Here is a 27,088-nt window from a genome sequence, read left to right as displayed (position 1 = left end):
TGATAGAATTTGTAAATGTCTCCACTTCAATTATCTTTACAAATGAGCTACACTACTTTACTTACTACTAAGGTTAATTATAAGGTAGTATATGATATTCTGTTCCTTAGAGTTTATTTTTATATGTTGTCTCCAATTCAGTTTATTTGAAAATGCAGTGATAAAAAAAAGATGAAAATTTCCTTTTAAAAGTAGGATTTATTTCAGTGTCAGAACATAATTTTAACTCAGGAATATTTTTTGCAGTAGTGCCTGGTAGATGCATTTTTGTGGCTTCTTGAACTCATCTAAAGTTTCTGAGTCTGATGTACAGCCTAGGTAATTTAGCAAACAGTACAATGTACTGTATAATTTAAACATATGGAATTTCATTAACTATATTTTAGTTCCAATAAAATTGGAAGTATATTTTTTATAACTTATTGGCATATTTTAATTTTAAAATTTAACATTCTTGGAATTCACCATAGAAATGTATACCTCAACTCTATTTAGTCTTTAGAAAAGTCAACAGTTATAGCATATTTGGTTCTGAGAGCTGAACCAACTTGTTTGTCTATCAATTTTCATGGAAAAAAAATATTGTTTCTTAAAGATGGTGTTATTTTCCTACTCAAATAAACAACTAAGAAAAGAAACATTTTGTTCCATTTCAGTATTCGCTTACTTATTAAGGATTCTTGAATAGATTCGTGTGTGTATGTGTGTGTATCCCTTTTGCTGTTGCCTTTGCTTTTTTGGATTCTATAAAATTTCTTACTCTCAGAAGATGTGTCATCATCCTGCAAGAGCAGTAGCTCTGCACACTGTACCATAGGAACTGTTATGACATGCCTGTTTCCATAGTTACCACAGCAAGTGGGGAGAGGTGTCTGTCAGGGACAAATTTACCTCTCTAGACAGGCCAAAAGGTACCAAAGGGAAGACGCGGTACCATAAATCTTACGTAGGACCAAAAATGGAACAATGAGCAAAATAAAATTGTATTAAATGCCAAAGGCCATCACAAAAAAAGTGACATACATGAACAGCCATCTATAAATAAATGTGCTTTACCACTGTGGTCCCTGTCCGCAACCCTCCCGCCCCCACTCCTCCACAGCAGGAGGCAAGCGGCGGGAGACTGAGCGAAGCCCCACCTGTACCCCACAGCCCCACAGGCGCTCCCCATTGCTCCCATCACCACCCGAGCCCCGCCGCCCGTCAGATCAAAGGTAGCATCAGATCCTCATAGAACCGAACGCTGCATGAGAGGGATCCCGGATGCAGCGCTCCCCATGAGAATCTAACGCCTGATGATCTGAGGTGGAGCCCAGGTGGTGCCACCCCACCTTTTTCGCCCCGCCCCCGCCTTTATGGAAACCTGTCCCTAGTGTCAAAAAGGTTGAGGACTGCTGCTTTACCACACACAATTATTTTCAACCTGCAATTAAACTGGCAATAAAAACAAATTTAAAAATTATTTATTTTGCCAGGGAAAAGTATTAAATACAGTAATAAAGTTTACAAAAAGAGTTTAAAATCTATGAATTAAGAGCATATGTAGCTGATAATGCCAAAAATAAGACTTTTGGCTTAATAAGACTTCTTTGTCTTCTTCAATAAAAATAATAGTGCTCTGAAAATACTTCTGTTAAAATAATACAAATGTAATGCAAATCTTTTAGCAGCAAAAGCAACCAAAATCACCGAGGAAGAATTTTGAAAGGCATAAGATCTAGCAATAAAATTTTCCTCATTTTGTTTAAGTTAAACTAACCAGAACATCTTTTATTAGTGGGAATTTGGAGGAAGTTTTTAAAATTAGAGTTACAGATAAATAGTTGTTACAAAATATTTTATTATAGCAAATTAAAATGAATCTTTTATTCAATGAAACAATTCAAAGCATAATGTACTAAGAAATAAAATCTTAAGATAATTCTTACTGATAAGGTAATTTGAAATTAAGGCCTCAATGACAAAAACAGAAAATTTAGATAGAAAAGTACCAGTCTGGCAGATATAAAAGTTAATTTTCAAAATGTAGCTACTTATTAATCCCAGATGCTACAAATACATATTTAAAAATAATTAATGTTGACAATGCATGTGTACATCTTATGTGTCTTCACAGAGACCTTAGCTAAAACTCCAAATACATATAAGGGCTTCCTGTGATCTGGGCTTGAAAACAGCTTTTTCTCTGTTGATTATTCTAAGACCTTCCGGGTCCCCCCTAGAGAATTTGAAAACAATATTATATATGTGACTATAAAAGGCTTTGCAAGTACTCAATACCTGAGGATTGGATCCATCAAATCCTTCCTCATAAATGATGTTCTGGATAAACTGAAGCAGCTTTAGGTAGCCATGGGTCAAAGAACTGTTGGTAAGAAATGTTCAAATACATAAATAGGTTTATTATACAGGAAGTACAAAATCTACACTAAAACATCAAGTAAATAATGAAAAGGTATACACTTATTAGACTACTTAAATATAAAATAAAATTTGCCAAAATAGCATTAAATAATCCTAAAATATAAAGTCAATACATACAGAAAATAAGTTATAATGCTTTATATTAACTTGCTCAGTGTTCTTGACATCATGGGAAGATAAAAATCTGTGGAGACTGAGATGACTTAATTATGTCAGGCTTAGTTACCTCCAAGAAAATTAATGATTTAATGAAGCAACCTAAAAGATGAAGCCACCATAGCTTTTCAGGAGTAATCATACATAATTAACACATAGTTAATGACCTGCTATGCCAAATACACCTGAATCAATGTCCCAATCACCTGAGCTCATTTTCCATCAAAGTTTCAATTTTCTTAGAACAAATTGCTAAAATAATAGTAATTTAAAAATTTGCTCTTTTAAGACACAAGAAGACAAGTGAGTATAATGTCTATTAAATTTACTGTTTATCCACTTCCTTTTTAAAAAGATAATAACATGTGAATTTAAGAAGATAACCTAAATTATTTCCCACATGAATACTAGCATTAATGTTACTATTTTAAAATATTTTACAAATACTATGAAATATCTCAAAGAAAATCTAGTAAGAGTGAGGAAGATCTGCTTTAAATTAACTGGTTACAATTCTGCATAATGGACGATCTGTGTGCGATGGCTGAATATTAAATGCCATGATAATGAGGCTCTGGAGCATAGCTATTCCACAGACACTAAAGTGCCCAGTGCTGTAAAAGCTGTGGGTGACATTAAAAATACAAAAGTATTTGCTCTACTGTGATCCTAAGTAAAGCAATCACATAGGCAGAAGAAATGCCCTAAAGAAATAATGAAATATAAATTGAAGTATGCAAGCAACAGTAAAGAATATGAAAAGTTAGGAAATGTAGTGGGCTGCTTAGTGTGCAAAATCGATGGCAGGTGGTTCAGCAACAACATACGTACATCTCTGTAAATATGTTATTGAATAGCTACAGTTAACCTAAAAGGATCTATCTTACAAAAACGAAGAAACCAAAGAAAAGAACGCTGTCCTGTACAAAGCAAAGATGGCTCCAGATAATGAAGAATTTGGTAAAATGTTTATTTCTTATATAGTTATTTCTCCATTTTCAATGTAAATATAGATTACAGAAACACATTTTTCCAGTTTTATAAGTGAGGAAATGTGTCTACAAATAATATTGTACAAGGGCAATTTTTTGACTATTTCATATTTTCACACACGTGTCCTGGACAGCTTAACTTTCAGAAGATAGTACTGCTGCTGAATGCAGTAGATTCAATTTCTATCTGGGTCAATTAGTTTGCACAGGGGGTAAAATGTGCTCCAGGTTTCCAGATTATAAATGAATTCCAGCCCACCATTTAATTAATGTCACTATAGATTAAAGGAGGGTGGGTCAAGAATATATCCAGTGTATTCTAGTCCACCAATAATAATTCTACTTCAAACCATTATTTTACATAATAATAATAAGAGGACCACGTAATATTTGTCTTTTTGTGCTTGTCTCATTTCATTTAGCATAATCCATGTTGTCACAAATGACAGGATTTCCTTTTTTTGATGGTTAAATAATATTCCATTGTGTGTGTGTATACACACCACATTTTCTTTATCCATTCATCCACTGATGAATACGTAGGTTGATTCCATGCCTTGGCAATGGTGAATAATGCTGCAGATGTGGGAGTGCAGATATGTCCTCAACACACAGATTTCATTCATAAGCCACATAACAATGTTCAGTCAGCAATGGACCACATACATGATGCAGGTCCTATAAGATTATAATGGAGCTGAAAAATTCCTATCACCTAGTGATGTCATAGCCATTGAAACATTGTAGTGCAAAACGTTACTCATGTGTTTGTGGTGATGCTGGTGTAAACGAACCTATTGCACTGCCAGTCATATAAAAATGTTAACAAATTATGTACAGTATAAAATACTTGATGATAAATTACTATATTACTGACTCATGTACTTACTACACTATACTTTTAATCATTATTTTAGAGTATACTCCTTTACTCATTTAAAAAAAAAGTTAACTGTGTGGACGAGAAGGGAAAACTTCCCCTTTGCCCCTGGAAGTTTCACTGAAAGGTCAACTCACAATAAGGCAGATTAACAAAAGAGATTACAAATTTATTTACCATGTGTACCAGCAAAATCACAGAGTGATTACCCAATATCCCAATGGGGTCCAAAAGTTTATGGATCCTCATTCTAGAGGGGCTGAGATGAGGAATATAGGTAATTCTGTTGAGAAGCAATAAATGATTACTAAGGAAGATGAATAGATACTTGGGAGAATGAAAGGATGGGGGAAACAGTTTGGTTTGTAAATAATTCTCTTTGGAAATTAAATTAACCTGAGAGACAGGTATTATTTTAAAAATGGGTTGGACCAGGTCTAGATGCATTTTTGATCTTTCCTACAACAGATACTGGGATAACCGGGAGGGAACAGAACTTCTTGATGAGTCTGTCTTATCTTTATGGAGATAGAAGGAAAGCCCCTTCCAACACCTGTTGCTCTCTGAGGGCCTTTAATTCAAAACACTATACCAAGGAATCATATTTTGGGATGAAATTCCAAGAGCTCTGTCATTGCCCCTGTCTGGAACTTTCCTAGAAGTTTCACACATCCTGAGTAGGTGGCTGTGGTGGTGGGGGAAGGTCAGTCCAGAATGTTAAAATGTCATATTTTGGGGTAAAAATATTTCTAATTTCCTTCAACCGTAAAACAGCCTCACGCAAGTCCTTCAGGAGGTATTCCAGAAGATACTGGTATCAAAACTCCATGCATGTTATTGCCCCTGAGGACCTTCTAGTGGGACAAGATGTGGACGTGGAAGACTGATACTGATGACCCTGACCCGTGTAGGCCTACGCTAATGTGTGTGTGTCTTAGTTTTTAACAAAAAGCTTAAAAAGTAAAAAATAAAAAAATTTAAAAATAGAAAATAGCATATAGAATAAGGACATAAAGGAAGAATATTTTTGTATAGCTAGCAATATGTTTTAAGCTAAGTGTTACTACAAGAGTCAAAAAATTAAAAAAATTTAAAAGTTTAAAAAGTAAAAAAGTTACAATAAGCTATGGTTAATTTATTATTGAAGAAAGACTTTTTTTTATACATTTAGTATAGCCTGAGTGTACAGTGTTTATAAAGTCTACAACAGTGTACCATAATGTCCCAGGACTTCACATTTACTCAGCACTCACTCACTGACTCACCCAGAGCAATTTCCAGTGCTGCAAGCTCCATTCATGGTAAGTGCCCTATACAGGTGTACTACTTTTTATCTTTTATATAATATTCTTACTGTACCTTTTCTGTGTTTAGATACACAAATATTTACCATTGTTATAACTGCCTACTGTATTCAGTACAGGAACATGGTGTACAGGCTTATAGTCTAGGAACGATAGGCTATATCGTGTAGTCTAGGCACATAGTACGCTACGCCATCTAGGTTTGTGTAAGTACACTCTATGATGTTCGCACAATGATGGAATCGCCTAATGCATTTCTTAGAATGTATTCCTGTTAAGCGGTGCATGACTGTATACCCTGAGTAAGATTGTTGGACATGGTAGTTCTATTTTTAATTTTTTGAGGAAGCTCCATACTGTTTTCTACAATGGCTATACAAATTTATATTCCTACCAGTAGCATACAAGGGTTCCCTTCACATTCTTGCCAATGCTTACCTTTTTGATAATAGCCAGTTTCACAGGTGTAAGGTGATATCTAATTGTGGTTTTAATTTGCATTTCTGATAATTAAAGATATTGTGCATTTTTTCATATATTTGTTGGCCATTGGTATGTCTTCTTTTAAGAAATGTCCATTGAAGTCCTTTGCCCATTTTTTAATCAGGTTATTTGTTTTCTTGCTATTGAGTTGTCTGAGTCCTTGTATATTTTGAATATTAACCATGTATGGTTTTTAAATATTTTCTCACATTCCATAGATTGTCTCTTCACTCTATTGCCTGTTTTCTTTGCTACGCAGAATAGGGGGTGCTCTTTGATGTGAGAATAAAAGCAAAGACATAAAGCCAACACACCTTAATCTCTTTCCTTATTTAACGTTGACATAAAGCAATCAAATCACCAACAATGCTTAGAACTTTGTAAGTAATAAAATAAATTCCTCCAACTTATCAGATTTCTAGGAAAATAAACTCTGATACAAAATAAAATAGAAAAAAATCCATACATTTAGGTATATTGTGAATATTAATTTTTAAATACATGGGATTAAATCATTTAAAACTGAAATCATTTATATGATATTGATATTAAAATACTAAGTATTGTTAACCTCCATATATTTCTTTGCCAATAATATTTATAATAATACAGATATATATAATTTTGTTGAAAATAAATAACTTCTATTGTCATGTGAAATTTTGGTTTTGTTCTTAAAGTCCTTCAATTTGGAGGCTGTTTACGTGTGTGTGTGTGTGTGTGTGTGTGTCTGTTCAGTAGTCTAGTAACTGAGAAAACAGGAGTTGGCAAGAAAGAAACCCCTACATATATGATCCTGGCTTCTTTATTAATGTTTCCAAACATTTAACAAAGGTTAGGTTATCAAAGTATTTAAAACATGCTCCAGAAGTAGCACATTTTGAATCATGTATGCCATTTCCCCTAATTTTCATAATTTTCAACAACTTTTATATTAAAGTGATCTATTTTAAGAGACTACAATGTAGTCTTTAAAACTCTAATAGTATAAAGAATATAAAAATAATTACTAGAACTTTAATTTTTACCTTTAACATATCAAGCATCTAAAATTTTCTTTAGTTAAAAAAAGGAAAATTTTTCCATGTGCATTATTCATGCTTCTGCTTATATTTTTTTCCATGTTTTTTGATAGGAATTTATTTCTTTATATTAATACATAAACATGGATAAAAGGGGATGACACAAATATAAATCTATTTTCTGATGACCAATTTTAATATTTTTAAAAAAGCTGATAGAAAAAAATGAGACTCATGCCTATCAATATTCCATCCCCTTCCCCTCCAATTTTCCCCAACAGGTCTAAAAGACGTTTCCATTAGAAAATTTTAATTTCTATCAACAAATGATATTGGTTTTGCTGTGAAAAGTAGTTTTGTCATTCAATCTCATTTAAGAAAGATAAGAAAATCTGCTGTAAGAAAAATAATCAGATATAGTAAATCTAGAAAAGAAATAAGAAGATAATAAATAATAGATAAAACTACCTTGCAGTTTATCAAACAAACATGAAAAATCTTCAAAGGAATACTTACAACAATCTTTTAATATGATTAAAGAACAAATGTAACAGCAATAAAGCTTGGGTAACAGGAGATAAGATTTTATTCGTGAAAAGATAAATTAAAAAATAATATGTAGATCAAATTAAAATACCTAGTAGATAAGCGAAAAGTCTACACATAGATTAACAGCCTTGTGGGTTAATTTTTAACAAGACTACCTGATTTTAATTATATCAACTGATAAAGTGTCTGGTACATAGTAAATAATCAATACATTTGATGACTACAATAACCTTTTGAGGTAAGTACAGTCACTATCCCCATTTTATGGCTGAGAAAATTAAGATCCATTAGAGGCTAAGTGATTTGCCCAAGGTTGTACAATAATTAAGTGACAGAAGTGGCACTTAAAAGTCCAATTTTCTAAACATCAAATTATCTGCTCTTTTGCCCATGGTAAGATAAAGCCTCAGAGTGAGATCCAGATTCAATGAAAATTCTGTGAGTTCACTAATGTGGCTCAGATGAGGTTTGAACAGGGCTCCATTCAACATGGTCAAATGAAGCATTCAGGTGTATAGTTTTAGGAAGAGATTTCTCTTTTAATTGCATCTCTGAGGCCTACACCAATAGGCCCCACTTAAATTAACTTGGTACATGATATATAAAGAAAATTCAGTATTGAAAAGTGTAGCTTTACAAATAGATAAACTAGATACCAGCATTGCACAGTGGAACACATGCTAAAGCCCAGGGTTCTAGTTCTACCTGTGCCAACAGCGGTAGCTAAATGTGTAACATGAGGCAAATTCTTTAAATTTTTCTGTTCTGGTCCTCCAAATTTTCTCATCTGTAAAGTCAAGGGTTGCAGGAGATAATCTCTGTTTTCCATTCTGACTTTGGAATTATTAATATATGATTCCAGAATGATTTTTCTCATTAAAATTCATTGCTAGGTTTTTAAAAATAAGATCTTCTAGTACATTTAAATATTGATTTAACTACTTGATAGAAACACTTAGGAGGAGAAGCTGTTATCACTCCCAATTAGGATTAATTTAAGGTGAAGATGAAGCATTTTTATATTATTATGCAAATCAGAGAGAAAATATGATTTGTATTACCAAAATTGTATTTACACATATATATTAGGTATTCATCTATGACAAACAGTAAGATACACTTGTAAGGCAGTAGGCACAATATCAAGTGTCTTAACTAAGCATATGATTTGCAGGTGACTATAGAGACTGTGAGGTCTACTCACAAGTAATTTTCAAGTTAAAAATTTCATTACTATTATCCTAAAGGCTGTCATTTACTGATTTTTCTTCTCTGATGCTTTTCACCTAAAAGCATTGAGTTTTGATTCCCTGTTCACAACGGATGTTCAAATAAGAACATACAGAGTCTAAGAATGTATTAAGGCCACCAAGGAGAGCAATGACCAGCAGAGACCTCTGGGCCACAGTGAGGAAAATACTAAGAACATGAGGATGCAAGAATTACATGCGTGGGAGAGGTTATGATCCTTCATGAAAAATAATTTAGCTTGACAACACTTTGACTTCAATTATTTATGTAAATAAGTCATTAGGTTATGCCTCCTACTACCCTTCATTATTGCTGTTATCTATCCAACCCTGGTCATTATTCAACTTTCTTACACTCTGGTCTTTCAGTTTTTTGACCTCCTTTTCTCTAATGATGTTGTCTCTATCTTACTTAACTAATCACTCTCATGGTCATTCCTTAGACCTTGTCATTATTAATAACTGCTTCTCCCTCTATAATCTCAATATCATGGACCCCCATCTCTACAACCACCACTCTCTATCTTTCCACTTAGTACCTGCATGCAATCATTTGCTCCTGCTGAGATCTCTACATCATTTTTTTTTACCACCTTTTCACTCACCCCCTTTGATTAAACTCTTTCAACTAATTAGCCATATTGACTTACCCATATTGATCCATGGTCAATCCTTATCCTCACTTCCTTTCCCTTGCTTTGTTACACTTACTTAGCAAAACTACCATTCTGGTTAAATCCAACTCTCTGTTAACTCTATATCTGCCTTAGTGCAGCTAAAAACACCCATCCAAGCAGACTGAGCTGACTTTAAATTCATGATCACAAACTTCAACAGGCCCTTCAGGCTACATGGCAATCCAGCTATACACCTTCTCACTTTCCTAGATGACAATTTCACAATTTCACATTTTCTCTTTTTTTCAAAATTTAAACCTCCAATATCTCTTCTTCCATCTCCATTATCAGCTTATAGCTTTTCACTGAGAATAGAAGTAACCAGAAGAGACACCTACCACTGTTTACTCACTTGCTATAGTTTGAATGTTTGTGTCCCCCCAAATTCATATGTTGAGCCCTAATATGCAATAGTATTACGAGGTAGGAACTTTAACACATCTGATAAAGGGCTGATAACTAGAATCTATATAGAACTTGGGAAAATCAGCAAGAAAAAATCAAACCACCCCATTAAAAAGTGGGCAAAGGACATGAATAGAACTTTTTTTTTTTTTTTTTTTTTTTTGAGACAGAGTCTCACTCTGTTGCCCCGGGCTAGACTGCCATGGCGTCAGCCTAGCTCACAGCAACCTCAAACTCCTGGGCTCAAGCAATCCTACTGCCTCAGCCTCCCGAGTAGCTGAGACGACAGGCATTCGTCACCATGCCTGGCTAATTTTTTCTATATATTTTTAGTTGTCCGGTTCATTTCTTTCTATTTTTTAGTAGAGACGGGGGTCTCGCTCTTGCTCAGGCTGGTCTCGAACTCCTGACCTCGAGCGATCCACCTGCCTCGGCCTCCCAGAGTGCTAGGATTACAGGCGTGAGCCACCATGCCCGGCCATGAACAGAACTTTTCAAAAGAAGACAGACTAATGGCCAACAAACATGAAAAAATGTTCAACATCTCTCATCAACAGGGAAATGCAAATCAAAACCACAATGAGATATCACTTAATTCCAGTGAGAATGGCTTTTATCAAAAAGTCCCAAAACAAATGTTGGTATGGATGCAGAGAAAGAGGAACACTCATTCACTGCTGGTGGAACTGCAAACTAACTAGTACAACCTCTATGGATAGTAATATGGAGATACCTCAAAGAGCTACAAGTAGAATTACCATAGTATTTCACTTTTTGTGACTGATTTCTGTCACTTAGCGTAATGTCCTTTAGGTTCATCCATGTTGTAATACGTTACAGTATGTCCTTCCTTTTTAAGGGTGAATAATATTCCATTGTATGAATATGCCACATCTTGTTTGTCCATTCATCAGTTAGTAGACATTTGATCTGCTATCACCTCTTGGCAACTGGGAATAATGCTGTTATGAACATGGGTATGCAAATATCTCTTCAAGACCCTGCTTTTAATTCTTTAGGACACATACCCAGAATTAGGATTGCTGGATCATATGGTAAATCTATGTTTAATTTTCTGAGGAGCTGCCACACTGTTTCCCATAGCAGTTGCACCATTTTACAATTCCACCAACAGTGCACAAGGGTTCTGATTTCTCCACATCTTCAACATTTATTATTTTCTGGTTTTTTAAAAAAATAGTAGCCATCCTAGTGGATGTCAGGTGATACATCATGGTTTTGTCTTGCATTTCTCTAATGATTAGTGATGTTGAGCATCTTTTCATATGCTTGTTAGCCATCTGTATAGCATCTTTTGAGAAAGGTGAAGTCCTTTGTCTATTTTTAAATCAGGTTATTTGTTTTTCTGTTGTTGATTTGTAGTTTTTTATATGTTCTGGGTATTAATCTCTTACCCAATGAAAAATTTGCAAATATTTTCTACCATTCCTTAGGCTGTCTTTTCACTGTTGATTGTGTCCTTTGATGCACAGGAGTTTCCGAGTTTGATATAGTACCATTTGTTTATTTTTGCTTTTGCTGCCTGTGCTTTTGTGTCACAATCAAGAAATAATTGCCGAATCTAGAAGCTTTTCTCCTATGTTTTCTTTTAGTGTTTTTATAGTTTTGGGTGTTACGTTTAGATCTTTAATCCATTTTAATTTTGGTATATAGTGTAACACAAGGATCCATCTTCATTCTTTTGCATGTGGACATCTAATTTTCCCAGCACCATTTGTTGAACTACCCTTTCCCTTTGAGTGGTCTTGGCATCCTGTTGAAAATTATTTGACCATATATTCAAAGAGTTATTTCTGGGCTCTCTAGTCTATTGGTGTGTATGTCTATCCTTATATCACACTGTTTTTTACTTTATACTGTCTTTATTACTGTAGCTATGTAATACATTTTGAAATTAGGAAGTATAAGACCTCCATCTTTGTTCTTTTTCAAGAATAATTTAGCTATTAAGGGTCCCTTGAGATCTAGTCCCTGTGTAACTTTAAATAAACTAATTAAAGCTGTTGTGCCTATTTTTTTCTTTTCAAAATGGACATATTACCAACTTCAAAGGATTTTTGTAAAAAACTAAATGAGTTAACAAATGTAATGTGCTAAGAAGGGTACTTGAAAGAAAATCAGCTCTCAGTAATTGTTAGTTATTATCAATCCCTATAAAGTCGATATAGTAATACTCCAGAAGCAGGATGGATGGAGATTGGGCGAGATGACTAGATGGAACAAGAAGTAAGAAGAGATGAACTAGTACAACGTTACGCCTAGAACTGCCAAGTGAGTAGCACGAAGGATAATCTGTTATTAAGGCCCTTAATTCACTTTCAGAAGTGAGCTAAATTGTGTGGGAGGGACAGGGAATAAATATACCCACTGCTCATTTAGGGGTCTATATATAAGGATAATTAATCTCCAATGAATTTTTCTTAAATGAAAGAATGAGATAAGAAAAATAAACTGATTGTGTCACATGAAAAATACTTGCCCAAGTAGTTATTTTTTCCCAAAATAGAAACAACTTCATTTATTTACCTGTTAATAAAAATAAATGTTTCTTATAATGAATTTCAAACATACAAACAAAAATAATAACAATGATGGTGACTAAAATTCATTAAGCCTTTTTGCCAGCCATTGTGTGCCAAGTGCTATCTCTTTGGTTTTGGTTTACACGTCTTTTGATGTAGTAAGGTTTATTGCCATTTTTGTATCTTCTTTTGAGAACATCCTGTTGATATCTCTTGCCCATTTGGAAGTAGGGTACTCAATTTTTTCTTATCCATTTAAAAATTATCATAATTTACTGAAAAATATATCTATGCGTCTTTGCAACTTTCTAAATTTTGAAACAATCTCAAACTTATAGAAAAGTTGCAAATATAGAACAAAAAACCTTTTTTTCCTATTCCACTTGAGACTAAGTTGCTGACAGATGACCCATCACTTTTTAACTTTCATGATCCTGAGTGTCAAGAACATGAAAATTAAGAAGTGATGGGGATTATAATCGAGGCGTTAGATAGAATGTTTCCAATTTGGGTTTGTCTGATGTTTCCTCACGATTAGATTTAAAGTATCCATTTTTGTTGGCAATATCACAGAAGTATTGTTGAGTTCTTCTCATTGCATACTATCAGGTGACACATGATCTTGACTTGCCCTGTTACTGGTAAAGTTAACTTGATTAGGGTGATTCTTCTAGGCTTCTCTACTATAAAATTATTCTTTTTCTCTTTGTAGTTATAAATATTTTGGGGGGAGGTACTTTGAGACTATGTAACTATGTTATTTCTCCACAAACTTTCAATTTATTCATTTATGTATTCATATCAGTATGTCCTTATGGCTTCCTATTTTATTAAATAGATGTAATGCATTACTATCATTATTTATTTTGATGTTCAAATTTTCTCTAATTTAGCCAGTAGGAGCTCCTTTAAGCTGGCTTCTGTGTCCTTTTGATATGCCCTCATCATTTTTTAAGCATTTCTAAACATAAAAAGATGTTCCAGATGTTATCTTTTTCTTTCCCTTGAATCAACCATTTCTGCAGAGTGTCCCAGTTCCTTCAAACAGAGAATGGTATTTAGATTAAGCATTAGATATACTCATTGCTATTTCTCCACTCCAAGAGTTTAAGATATTCCTTCATATTTTCTTCTATTTCTTTTATAATTTAGTTTATTATAGTTGAATCTTTAACTCTATGGAAATACAATTTTATGTGAGATTAAAGGATCTCACTATTTTACTACCAAATTATAATATTAGACCCATAATTTAAAATTCTCCCATTATAAAAATAATGCTTACTCGTCATAAAAATCCAAATACATAAAAGATACAAAGAATAAAAGAAACTTATCCAAATTTCATCACCCAGAGGTGAACATGATTAACAGTGTGGTGAATATCCTGTAAGACATCTTTCTGTACCAGTCCTTCCTTCTCTTACTAAGAAAAACCACTGTAGGATGTTGAGAAGTATGCTGATAAAAATGTTTCATTTTGAAAAGAAGAGTATTTTATCAATAAAGAAATGTAAAAAGGGTTATTACTATGAATTTTTAAAAAAACTTTGGCATTTCTCTCACAACCTTTCAAATACTAATGTATACTATGAATCTCTTAGATCTCTTGGAAGAGGAAGAAATCTAAGCTTCTTAGCTTGCAGTCTTTCACAGGCTTATTTGACTGCGTATCACTAAGGTTGTAGAACCCAAATTATTATAACATCTCCTGAATTAGCATTAGAAAAGAATCTGGGGTAAGCTATATAAGATTTTATGTAAATAGGATTGTGCTATTTATTCTATTTCTATTCTATTTCTGCTTTTTCACTCCATTGTATCTTGGATGTGAAGCCCAGTAACCACCTTAGGTCTCTTCCGCAGAGAAAACTGCTGCAGAGCCTCCTGTCTATAGCCATTGGCTGCAGTTTTTGCAGCTATCATTAGCCTTCAACCTTAAGAAAAGCAATAGTACCCACTATCCTCCAACAGATAACTAGATTTCCCTTGGACGGTGGTGGACACTTGAGCCTAACTAAATAAAGCTGCAGCTTAGAATTATGTTCTCAATATTTGGGAGATTTGGTTGGTATCCTTTTTGTCTTCCAACATCACTTTCAAATCACTCCTTCCCTTCCACTTTCTAGTAAAACAAAATAAAACAAAACAAATAAATCCATGCTTATTTTATATCTAGCCAACCCTCATCATTCCCTTTTTAAGTTGTTGTCTTTATCAAGTTCCTAGACATTTTCCTCTCTGTTCATTGAAGGCTCTGCACACGGTTTAGAGCCCTAATTCAGACATCTTATTGTTACCCCATACTACTTATTTTGGTAGCTTGCTTCGTTCATTTACCCCCACTATTAAGATTAGTAAGTCAACTACCAGTCCACTGTCTCCTCTCTTCCTTCTTATATATCAACAGCAGTTGCCTTCAGTTCTTTTTTTCCAGCCTAAAGTTCACGGTCACCATTTTGTTCACTATTTTTTTTAATACCTTAAACTCCTTTGCTCTTTGTTCTTCTGTTGACTCCACCTGGCAGAACTTCAACCCTGCCTGTATCCAAGAATCTTAGGACAGATGCAAGAGAGTCACACAACCTGACAGACTAGTACCATCATAAATATTTGATACTTCTGTAGTCAGTATAATCTTCTAGTCTATGAAACAACCATTTTAAATCTTCTCCATTTAACCCAAACTCCCAAGAGGTAAGTATCCATTGCTCAGTGGATGATCATGCCTATTATTTCACTGAGTAAAGATAAGTTATCAGTTCCTATCTTTAGAAACTGCTACTTCCTTATCTACATATTCATCTATTCCCTCTCTATCAAATTTTTCTCATTGACATTTAAACAAAACAGAACAAAAAATCTTCTTTCAATCCAAGCCCCATCCAATTATTGCTCTTTCTCTGCCCCCATGAACAAATTTCTTAAAAGAGTGAAATGACGGCCAGGCGAGGTGGCTCACGCCTGTAATCCTAGCATTCTGGGAGGCTGAGACGGGTGGATTGTTTGAGCTCAGGAGTTCGAGACCAGCCTGAGCAAGAGCAAGACCCCGTCTCTACTAAAAATAGAAAGAAATTATATGGACAGCTAAAAATATATATAGAAAAATTAGCCGGGCATGGTGGCGCATCCCTGTAGTCCCAGCTACTAGGGAGGCTGAGGCAGGAGGATCGCTGGAGCCCAGGAGTTTGAGGTTGCTGTGAGCTAGGCCGATGCCACAGCACTCTAGCCCGGGCAACAGAATGAGACTCTGTCTCAAAAAAAAAAAGAAAAGAAAAGAAAAGAAAAGAAAAAAAAGAAAAGAGTGAAGTGACCCCTGCCTATCTCTCTAAACTCACCTCCATACAGCTCTTTCCATCACTTACTCTGTTTTAGCCAGAATGGCCTTTTATAAAGTCTTCGAACACACTAAGTTCTTTCCTTTCTTAGCACATCTGCCACTCCTTCTGCCAAGGATATTTCTTGGCCCAGTGCCCTTTGCATGATTACCTTCTCATTCTTCAGGTCTCAGCTTAAATGTTTTTTCTTCAGAAAGAACTTGCCTAAACGTAACTCAAAAGTATACTCGCTGCCTCTCCCCTTTACATTTCCCTATGGAAAAGGTTCTTTTTCTTTATACCACTTATCACAATTCATAACTGCATATATATTTATTTACTTTTTAAAAATTTTGTGTGCTTTCTCATTAGACTGTAAGCTACACATAGGCAAAGATAACAGCTGTTTTGTTTACTACAATAACATGGCGCTTAGCATAATGCTAAGGTCATAGAAAGTGCCCAGGTTCATAGAAGGTGTTTAAGTTCAAAGAAGGTGTTCAATATATATTGTTGGATACAGGTTTATGTTTACTTCAGTAAATGAGACTATCTTAGATCCAATATCAGAAACCTGGAAAACATTCTTGATATTCCCTTTCCCTAACTCCAATGAGATAAGTGAGATAGCTAGTAATCAAGTCAGGTAAGGCCATGTAGGGCCCAGGACCTTAGAAGATCTCTGTCTGGATGTGGATTTATTATTCTAAATGAGATGGGAAATCACTGGGAGTAGTGATATGAGCCGATAGGTTGTAAAACTGAACTGCCTAACAAGACAGCTACTATTTATAGAAAGCTATTAATACTTAAATTTAAATTAACTAAAGAAAAATAAAATAAAATAAAAATTTCAGTGCCTCAGTCTCAACAGCCAAATTTCAAATACTCAGTTGCATGTGGCTAATGCTTCTATATTATATAGCACAGATATAGAAAATTTCCATCATTGTAGAAAGTTCTATTGGACAGCGTTATGCTGAAAGGTTCATCAGGGCTGTTTTGGAGAAAAACAGAGGAGTCACCAGGTAAAAAGGTGAAAGAACAATTAGGAAGCTATCCCAAGAGTTTTGGCAAAAAATGTGAGTGATGCAGGATAGCATGGTAGAGGTGAAGGTTGCAAAAAAAATTGATGTCTGGATATATGTTGAAGATACAGCTGATAAGACATGCTGATAGAGAGTGAGAGACAGACAGGAGTCAAGGGTCAAAGATTACTTTATCAAAGGAAGAATGACAATTTGGAAGAACATACGTAAACAGGAGAGAATATATTTTAACTATGGGGATGATGACTGGGATTAGGGATGGGGGAGTAGGGTGAGAAATAATAAAACAAAAACCATGGATACCAATGATAATACCATGCCATGCATGAAGTTAAAAGTAGGATAATCCACTAAACTGTGTACCTGACAGCCCCCTTAAAGAACAGGAGGAAAAAAGAAAGGTAAACATGCAAGCAAGCGATGTCTCTCTTCATTGGTCAAAACAAGGCCCAGGGAAACAGCTCTCTCTATAAATTTTCAAATACTATCTTTTTATTTTAATTATACCACCAGCAGCTGAACAGATAGGTAAAATCTCTCTTCACATTTACATGATGTCTTTTCTTCAGTTCTGATCTTTGCATTAATGTATCATTCCCTATATCCTTTTAATAAAGTAGTTTATAGTATACGTCTATAATTATATGACTTCTATTCTGAATGTTTAGTTCTACCTAGAAGCTCTCTTCCATAGTTCCTTTCTGATCAGTGTAAATTTTTTATTTACAACTTCTAAATATACTGTGGTTCTCTGCTTGTCAATCTAAGAGATTTGTATTTTTGAAATAAGATATATTCTTATATGACTATGTTTCAGTTATTGGTTTTATCCCACTAAATCTCTGTGCTAAGATCAAGGTTGTAGTTAATCTGAGTTATTACTCTATTTTGTGCATTGAGTCACTAATTCATCAGCTGTCAACTCTATCCCTGTGTTCTACATTCAGGGAATAAATAGATGAAGAAAGTAAAACTCTTTTCCTCAAGGATTTCCAATATTTGAGGGGGAAGACAAGCATATAGACAAGATAAATAATTACTGTGTAATGTGATAAGTCCTCTGATAGAAATATGAACAAAGAACAAAAGTAAGTAGAACTGTATGAGGAGCACAATTCTGATTGGTCTAGAAAAATATTAGAGAAAACTTATATTGTGGTTCCATTTAAGATGGTAAAGAACCTTGACAGGATAAGGAAAATGGAATGACTTCTAAAATCTTAAGTATTAGTTTCATCCTCTTTTCATTGATTTTTCTCCTACAAATTCTCCTAAAAAGACAACTGGTTCTCTCAGAATTCAGTTCATTCAATTTAATCAGTACAAAGCTCTAAGCTAATATAAGAAGCTGCTCGTTATTGTTAGGATAAATACATTCAAATAAAATCTAGAAATTCAAAGAAACATATCAAAATAAACTCATTCTATTTACTACCGACTGTAAATAGGAATTTATTTTCTTCTAGTTCTGGGGACTGGAAGTCTAAGAACAAGGTGTCAGCAGGGTTGCTGTGTCCTGAGGGCTCTCCCCTTGGTTTGCAGACAGCAGCCTTCTTGCTGTGTGTTCACATGGCCTTTCCTTAGTGCATGTGCAAGTAGAGAATGAGAGCTTCAGTGTTTCTTCCTCTCTTATAAAGAAATGAATCCCATCAGACAGGGCCCCACTCTCATGACTTCATTTTAATATAATTATCTCCCAAAGGCCCATTTCCAAATACCATCACATTGGGGGTTAGGGCTTCAACATATGAATTTTGGGGGGACAAATTCAGTTGGTAGCAGTGAGTTAGGAAGTATGTTAGTAGATTTGTTAATCAATAAGAAAGGTGAGACATTGTCCCCACCCTGAAGAATGGCAATATCTTTCTAGTGAGGAAACCAAACTGAGCTTGGACATACTTGTTAGCAAAGCGTAATTCAAAACAATGTAAAATTAAAAAATTCTTAGATTATAGAATTATTTTCAAAATCAGCTTTCTTATTATTTTGTGACTCCGATTATCTGATTTATGATAGTAAAATACCCAAAGAAAACCACCTTGATAATATTACTGTGATGCATGTCAGGTTTTTATATCTAGGCTTTAATTTGAAAATTTAAACTGCATGTATGAACATTTTCCATAGGCAAACCTACCAATAATTTTAAATTAGTTACTGCAAATTTCAAATGACCTGCTATTTTTTCTCAATATAAAAAACACCTTTACATGTTTTAACAGCACCTCTAGAAATTATATATTATATGCTAACATATGGTAGTGGGACATAGTTATATCCTCTAGTCTTAATTATAGGAAAACTACAGACAACTGTATGGCTTAGCTTTACTGTTTTATAAATGAACCAGTAAAGTTCATTTTAGTGAAATGAGCACATGCTTTTCATAAATTAAAATAAATCTCACATGGTAAAGCACCCATTTTGAAAATTAATTTAATTACATGTTTAAAATTTAATTACATTTAATTAAGCATTTAAGTTTAATATGAAATAAATGAATTATCAGTTAACTCTATGAAATGAAATACTGCCTTGATAATTAAAATCTATAAATTTTCCTATTCTGTGCAAAACTGCTAGTTCTCAAAAAACATTCAGAAAATATATATTTTAAAGACTATAGGACCATATCCTCACAGCTGATCAAGGTGTAATTTTTCTGGCACCTAGCTTGGTGGGCTGTACATTCACTGCCTCAGTAAATGGAGGCAGCATGGTACAGAAAAGAAGAGCAGAGATTTTGGAAACTTGGGTTTGGGTGTTAGCTCAGTCATGTACAGCCTGCAACAGTGCGAGAGTTACTTAGCAACTCTAACCTGAAGCTTCCTATAATATGGGGCCAATATAACTTCTCTCAGAGGGTTTTTAGGAGAATTAAATGAAATAGCCCATGGTCAAACGTCTGGAAGAGTGCACAACTTGGAATAGATACTTGACAAATGTTAATTCCCTCCTTCCCTCCGTTGTTGAATGAATAAATAAAAACTCCGTACTGTAGCATAAAAAAATTTTATCCTTAAAATATATTTTTTAAATCATAAAAGTAATACTGTATTATTTTTCATGTAAATACATCATGGTGGGCTGGGTGCAGTGGCTCATGCCTGTAATCCTAGCACTCTGGGAGGCCAAGACAGGAGGATCACTTGAGCCTAGGTGTTCAAGACCAACCTGGCAACATAGTCAGACCCTGTCTCTAAAAAAAATTTTTAAAAATTAGCTGGGCATGGTGGTGTGCCTCTGTATTCCCACCTACTTGAGAGGCTGAGGCAGAAGGATTGCTTGAGCCCAGGAGTTTGAGGTTACAGGGAGCTATGGCTGCACCACTGCAGTCCAGCCTGGGTGACAAAGAGAGATCCTATCTCCTAAAAATAAAAAAAATAAATAAATGTATCACACTGAATGAATATTTTATATTTATTTTCTTAAGCACTCCGCGAATGGAGGCAATATAGTATTACTGCTAACACAGATTTTTGAATCAGGGAGAACTGACTTTGAATCTGGTTTCTAACTTTTTACTATTTGAGAAATTATGGAATAGTTATTTTGACCCATTTCTCAACCCTGTACACATAGGTATGTCTGGTTCAATGTGTGTCAAAAATTGGGAACTAGCATTAATATTATGAAACATACGATTAAGGTCATATATAGAAAAGTAACATTTACTATTAGGATATTTACCCTTAGATATGCATTCTTTTAAAAAATGTGATAAAAAGGCATTCTATTACTCTTTGGAATCAGAATTTGCTGTTACATGGGTCATTAACTTACCAAGGTTCTACTTTAAGAGGTGAAGATATTTTTTTTGGAAGAAAAAATCCATGCCATTTTGAAGCTTCAATTAGTTCTTGTGGTATCCTTTTTGATGCATCATAATAGTGACCAAATCTTGAAGATGATACTGGTCCAATCTGCTAAAAACAAAACAAAACAAAACACATATAGGTTGTTGTTCAAAAAAATTTTTGTTTTAAACTACAATTTTTTTGTCCTATATCCAGCAAAACAATATTTATGTACTTTTATACTAATAAGAAAGAGCTGATATACATAGACTTATTAAATTTCAAAGAAGCATACAAACTTTATTATTTAAACTATTTATAGTTAGAAACCAACCATTTCATCTCTCTTCACTACTAGTGGTGCCTTAAGTTTGGTAGGAATCTAAACAGCTCTCTAGTTTTTTTTCTTTTTTTTTCATTATATTGTATACCTTCCTAAGTTCAAAAATTTAATATACTTAATTCTTAATTAATGTTTAAGATTTCAGGTTTTAACGACAAATTAAAAACACAGCTGCTAAGAACTAAATGAAAACTTAAGCCACATTCATTCATTGATGAAAGGCCCAAAAGAAACCAGCTTTTTAAATATATTAAACTTGAGTATTTTAAAACTAAATTCTCACAAGAGAATACATATGTAAATTCAATATTTCTTACAAACTTAAACTTGTAGTATAAAATGTACTGCAGTACTCCAGATAGGAACAAGGCACCTGATAAAGTGGGAGAATGTATGTAAACTACATTAGATCAATCAGAATCTGGCATAATCATTAGTTCATTGATAATTCCTGTTTTGTGTTCTCTACTAACAATTTCTCCAACAAATTATGTTTTTATCAGAAACTCTTATAACTATTGACACTGAATTTATTTACACAGGATAGTAAAAGTCTACTAACATAACATTAGCATTATATTGCTTTGAATTGACTTTGGGCTAATTTCTTTCATTCAACACATGGGAAATACATATACACCCCTATTTCAAGTTTAACAGACAAGTTTCAGAACATTCAACAAAATTAGATAATCTCTGAAGGCACTGAAGAACTATACATAGTAGATTCTTATCTTACTAAGTGATAACTTTTTAATTTAAATAAACATATTTTCTTTGCATTTAAGATTTCAAAGATTCATATTCTTAAATTAAATGCCTATAAATGTTAAATTATACAGTAACATGGAATAGAAAATTTTTAAGAACATTAAGAAATAGAACTTTTCTCAGATTCAGAGTCCATGGGTTTGACATTTATTTTCTAAATAAAATGACTGTTCATCCCCCCATGAGGTACTATTTACTTTTATTAATGAAAGAGATCTATCACTGGGTTTCAATCTAATGTTTCCAATCCAATTATGTACAGAATTATTATTCCCAAAACATAATTTATCCATTTATCATGAAACTATTCACGAATAAATTAATAACATTAAAATAGTTTCTTAAAAATAGGGTGTAAAGTTTTTAAATGTAAAGTTATTAGTCTAAAGCAATTTAAACAAGGTCTGTTCTTTGGCCTATAATCTATTCTTTATCCGGATTATAGTTCAGAATGTTTTTACTGCAATCTCTGCTAGAGCTCATCTTTTTATTGTGTAAGTCCAAGCCCCCTTAATGTTTTAGAAGGGCCTTGACTAACTGAACTTTGATCTGATGTCTTCATTGAGAAAAACACCAGGTTGCCCATTTCAGATGCAAATCCCCCTAAGGCCCAATAGAATTTAGTAAAGACAGCAAAAAAGAAAAAAACAGAAGTTTCCAGGATCCTCTTTGAGAATCCTGGGGCACACTGGTGTCCTTAATCCATGCTGCCGCATGGATTAAGGTAGGTGATAACCTTTCCTGATTCAAAAGAATAAGCAGAGTGCCTACAAACTGGGTGGAGACTAGGATTTGGCTATAATAAAACACCATGCAATAAAAGCTTGGTCTATGTCAGAAGCCTCTGAAAAGGCCTCAATGTACCACATTCCCAGGCCTAGTAGGGAAGCTTGCAAAAGCCTACCTGAATCAAATAAGCATGAATAATCTATTTTAGCAGACTGGCCATGGGGAGAGAGAAAGAAAGAGAGACTTTTCACTTCTTTTAAGTTTGAGTTAATAAATTTATTAGTGGAGTGAAGGTTCTTGAAGTCCTATGCACTCAGAGAAATATGCTAAATTGCCAAGAAGCAAAGTATGCTTTTTAAGTTGCCGTCTCTATTAATGTTTCTAATTACAATATTAATGTGATAGAAATCTCAGATTTCAGATGAATCAAGGCAGAAACTTGATTTCATGCTGTGACAGTTTTTACATATAGAACACAAATAATTCATTAAATTGTAAAAATAAAATTGGAAGCTTTTCTCATTATAATTATTAATTTATTTAGAAATTAAGATTAGATATGGCAGCTAAAATATTTACCAGGTAGACATGAAATTTTATTGCTGATAAAAACTTTAACCTTTTAATAAAAAAAATGAAAATATATTCTTACAGGAAAAAACAATTTTCCAAGTTTTTCCTACCCAAAATATATAGCATTAACATATAATCTGATTTTTGAAACACTGAAACTTTTTGAGGCCTAGAACTTTAAAACAAAGTCTTAAACATTTCCTCCATAAAAGATAACTAAATGCTGTAAATATAACTGCCCACAAAAAACTGTCATCAACTCCATAAAACATGCATTTAAAAATATCATCAATAACTAGTGAGTTTACTTAGTTTGATAAGAACATGTTGCTTTAGTTTTATATTATGAAAACTTCTATTTCTCACTCATAAACTATCTTTTAACTTTGTCATCTGTGGAAGAGAGTAAAATGGAATGGTTACTATGGTAAAAGAAAATGAACTCTGATGGGGTACACGAGGAAAAGAGAGCAACAAAACAATATCATACCTCAGCTCCAGTATATTACGAAGAAACAAAACTTACAGAGAAAAGCTGCACCACAAACAGTTTAAATAAGACCTTTTCTTACCACTGTTATTATTTCTTGTTTTTCAGTATGACATAACAGGCAGCAAGAACCCAAACAGTTTCTAAACACTTTGAGCCTCAGTTCAATCACTAAGACCTGGAGCTAAAAATTACTGTACAAGGCTGTTGTGCAAACCTAATGAACTACTGGCAATGAATATTTTGTAAATTATAAAGCACTATGTAAATGTTATTAATTATTATTATTGTGTCATGATGCACTAGAAATCAGAAGATCCCTTTCTGTCCTTTGTAATTACATTGCCTTATTGAAAAAACAATATTTGTTGGTCATCTATACATGCACACATCTATCACAGGACTGCTGTGGCTGAACCACTAAGATAGAGAGCCAAAGTGTCATAAGAATTTAACATAATGAAGACCTAATACACCGCCATGAATTGCTGGAGCCATTATAGGTCATGGCATTAGCGCTCTACAATATTGAAGAAATTAAGTCTCAGAATAGAATATAGGCTAGCAATTCATGGGGTGAGCAGGGAATAGGGGTTGATAATTAGGGAAGGAGAGGGGACATCTACCTGGGAGAATCAAAATCATATTGTGAGAAAAGGGGGGCTTTTATTAATACAAACAAGACATCCCTGGACATCCATACAACTGGATGATGTACTGCTTTATGCTTTACTAAGCTATTATTATTGATTTAGGTGTGCATATTCTTATCCTTTTTTGTATTCCCTAAGTGGGAATATGACTATGCTCTTAGGATCTGGTGACAACTTTTTTTAAAAGGTATTTCTGATAATCAACACATCTGGTTTTGAACTATTTATTTAATCTTAAGCTATAATAGTGTTAACTGCATTTTGTCTCAAGTAAATACAGAAAACCCAGGTTATTTTATTTTGTTAAACTGAGAATAGCAAAGTAAGGCCCAGATTTATAAAGCAGATGATGATGAGTGATTGCCAAAGCCTATCAGTCTTGGCAAATCATCATATACAAAATTACTGTGACAGGCAAATACACATGCTGGTGATAATTTATAGAAAAACAAAGAAACTGGAAGGTGGTTTTTTCTAAACTTGATACAACTCATTGTAAATACAATAAACTTAAGTTTGACCATTGACTATACATTCAATATAAGCTGTTATTTGTATTAATTAATACAACTTAACTCAGTTTAACATTTAATTTACATATGATTCATTCATGCATGCATCCCACAAATAACTATTGAGCACCCACTATATGTCAGTAAAACAAAATTGTCAAAGTCCTTTCATTCTAGTAGGAGGAGATAGATGATAATAATAAAATAGATATATTATCTGCTAGCTTAAACGATGATATGTGCTTTGAAGAAAAATAAAGCAGTAAGGAGATGATAGTGGCTTTATTTTACATAGAGTGACATAGGAAGTTGCTCCTAATAAAGTAATATTTTAGCAGAGATCTGAAGAAAATGGGAGAGTAAGCATTCTGAAGAAGATTATTATAAGAAGAGCACAATTTTCAAAACACTCAAGTTTTAAATCTTGAAAACTGAGCATTGGACTTATTTGTTAATAAGCAACTTTGGGGAATTTTGCTCCCATAGATATTTAAGCCAATGGCAGGTATACCAGACTCTAAAAGGAAGAATGGAATAAACACAATTCATTTATATGTGGAAGGGGGCAGGAATAGTATCTGTGAATACAATTTATAAAGAAACAATGCATTTTTAAAGAAACAAAGATTTTTTTCCCCAACTCTAAATGAATTTCATAATAAGTAGTAAGAGAGAAGGCTTTAAGTTTCTCTGTTGCTTGGATTTTCACTAATAATTGCACTTGAATAATGTTAATGACCAATGAAAAGACCAAAATCTAGCTGAGAGTAAAAATAAAGGAAACGGAAGAAACAAATTATGTATATAGTAACCGGATCGGTATACTGTCTTTACAAAAAAGCTAAATTTAACTTAGAGTTTATGTTCTTAATGGACTCTTTTAGAACACAGCAGTAGAAAAATTAGAATATACTTACTCTTCACAAAAGAGTCATCATTAAGCCCAATCATTTAAATGAATCTCCTAGATCAAAGACATGAAGTTCCTTTTCTTTAGGGTTCTCAAGTGCAAGTCCTACATCTCATCTGTTTTAATCTCTATCACTTAACTCATATTTTCCTAAACAGACTAACTACATTTATCCTGGCCTCTTGTACCCAGTTCTCAATCACTTCCAAGTTAGGCTATGCTTGCAACAACTTTAATTACACAAAGCTTCCTTTTTACTTTTTAATACAAATATATAGTATTCTACTGTTCAGACATATAATTTATTTAACTATTTTCTTACTGATGGACATTTATATATTTTGTTATTAATAATGTGCTGCATGAATAGCTCATGTATATTTCATTTACATCAGAGAAAACATATTCATGATATAAATTTCCAAATGGATCAAAGGACATATGTTTTTGTAATTTTTAAGGATACTATCAAATTACTCTCCATAGAAGTTGTACATATTTATGTTTCCACCAGGAAAGTATTGAGAGTACTAGTTTCTCCCCGTCCTTGCTAATATAGTATCTTACCAAACACTGTAGATCACTGTCAAATTGATAAGAGAAAAATGACAGGTCAGTGTCATTTTCATTTGTATTTCCCTTATTACAACTATAATTGGGTATCTGTTTTTGTATGTTTACGGGCCACTTAAATTTCCTTTTCATATTTCTGCCCATTTTAAAAAATTGGGTTGTAAACCATTCCTTATTCATTTCAAAAGTTCTTTGTATGCAAGGAAAATTAGTCCTTATTCTATGGTATTAGCTGCAAATATTCTCTCTTCAGTTTGTAGTTTGTTCACCGTCATTTAAATCACAGCTTAAAAATCATATTATTCAAACAGTTTTCACAACTAAATTAGAAAAATCTGCCATTGCTTAATATGTGCCTATTTTTATACCTGGTATACAGTTGATGCTTAATCAATATTTGCTGAGTGAATAAATATATTTATCATTCACTAGATATTTATTGATTATCTGGGCATTAATATAGGTGCTGCAGAAACAAGAGAAAACAAGTTCTCTGCACTTAAAAGAATTCTCAGTCTGGTGGAGAGGAGAGTTACATTACCAATTAACTATAAAACAATGTGGAAGAAGTACTTTAAAATACATGCAGTTCTATAGAGAAAAATAAGAAAGCAGATAATTACGTATGGAAAGCTATAAGTAGTAACACCTGCATTTGGAGAAGGATGAATTGGTGAATAAAGAAG

General features: G+C 33.5%; 1 protein-coding gene across 2 annotated transcripts in view; it reads right to left on the bottom strand.

The window, feature by feature from the left end:
• The window catches only part of ELP4 (elongator acetyltransferase complex subunit 4), a 213,623-nt gene that overhangs the window by 137,639 nt on the left and 48,896 nt on the right, over positions 1-27,088 (bottom strand). Inside the window, exons 5-6 of one of the 2 annotated variants that reach the window (XM_069469770.1) lie at positions 20,835-20,977; positions 2,281-2,365 (exon numbers count right to left, since the gene is read on the bottom strand). In XM_069469770.1, the coding sequence (XP_069325871.1) occupies positions 2,281-2,365; positions 20,835-20,977 (228 nt within the window). The remainder of the gene's footprint in view (positions 1-2,280; positions 2,366-20,834; positions 20,978-27,088) is intronic. The other variant, XM_069469771.1, reaches the window with a different exon arrangement.

The sequence above is a fragment of the Eulemur rufifrons genome, chromosome 6, assembly GCF_041146395.1.
Source record: "Eulemur rufifrons isolate Redbay chromosome 6, OSU_ERuf_1, whole genome shotgun sequence".
Classification (NCBI taxonomy): Eukaryota; Metazoa; Chordata; class Mammalia; order Primates; family Lemuridae; genus Eulemur; species Eulemur rufifrons.
This window is presented reverse-complemented; position numbering and strand designations above follow the sequence as displayed.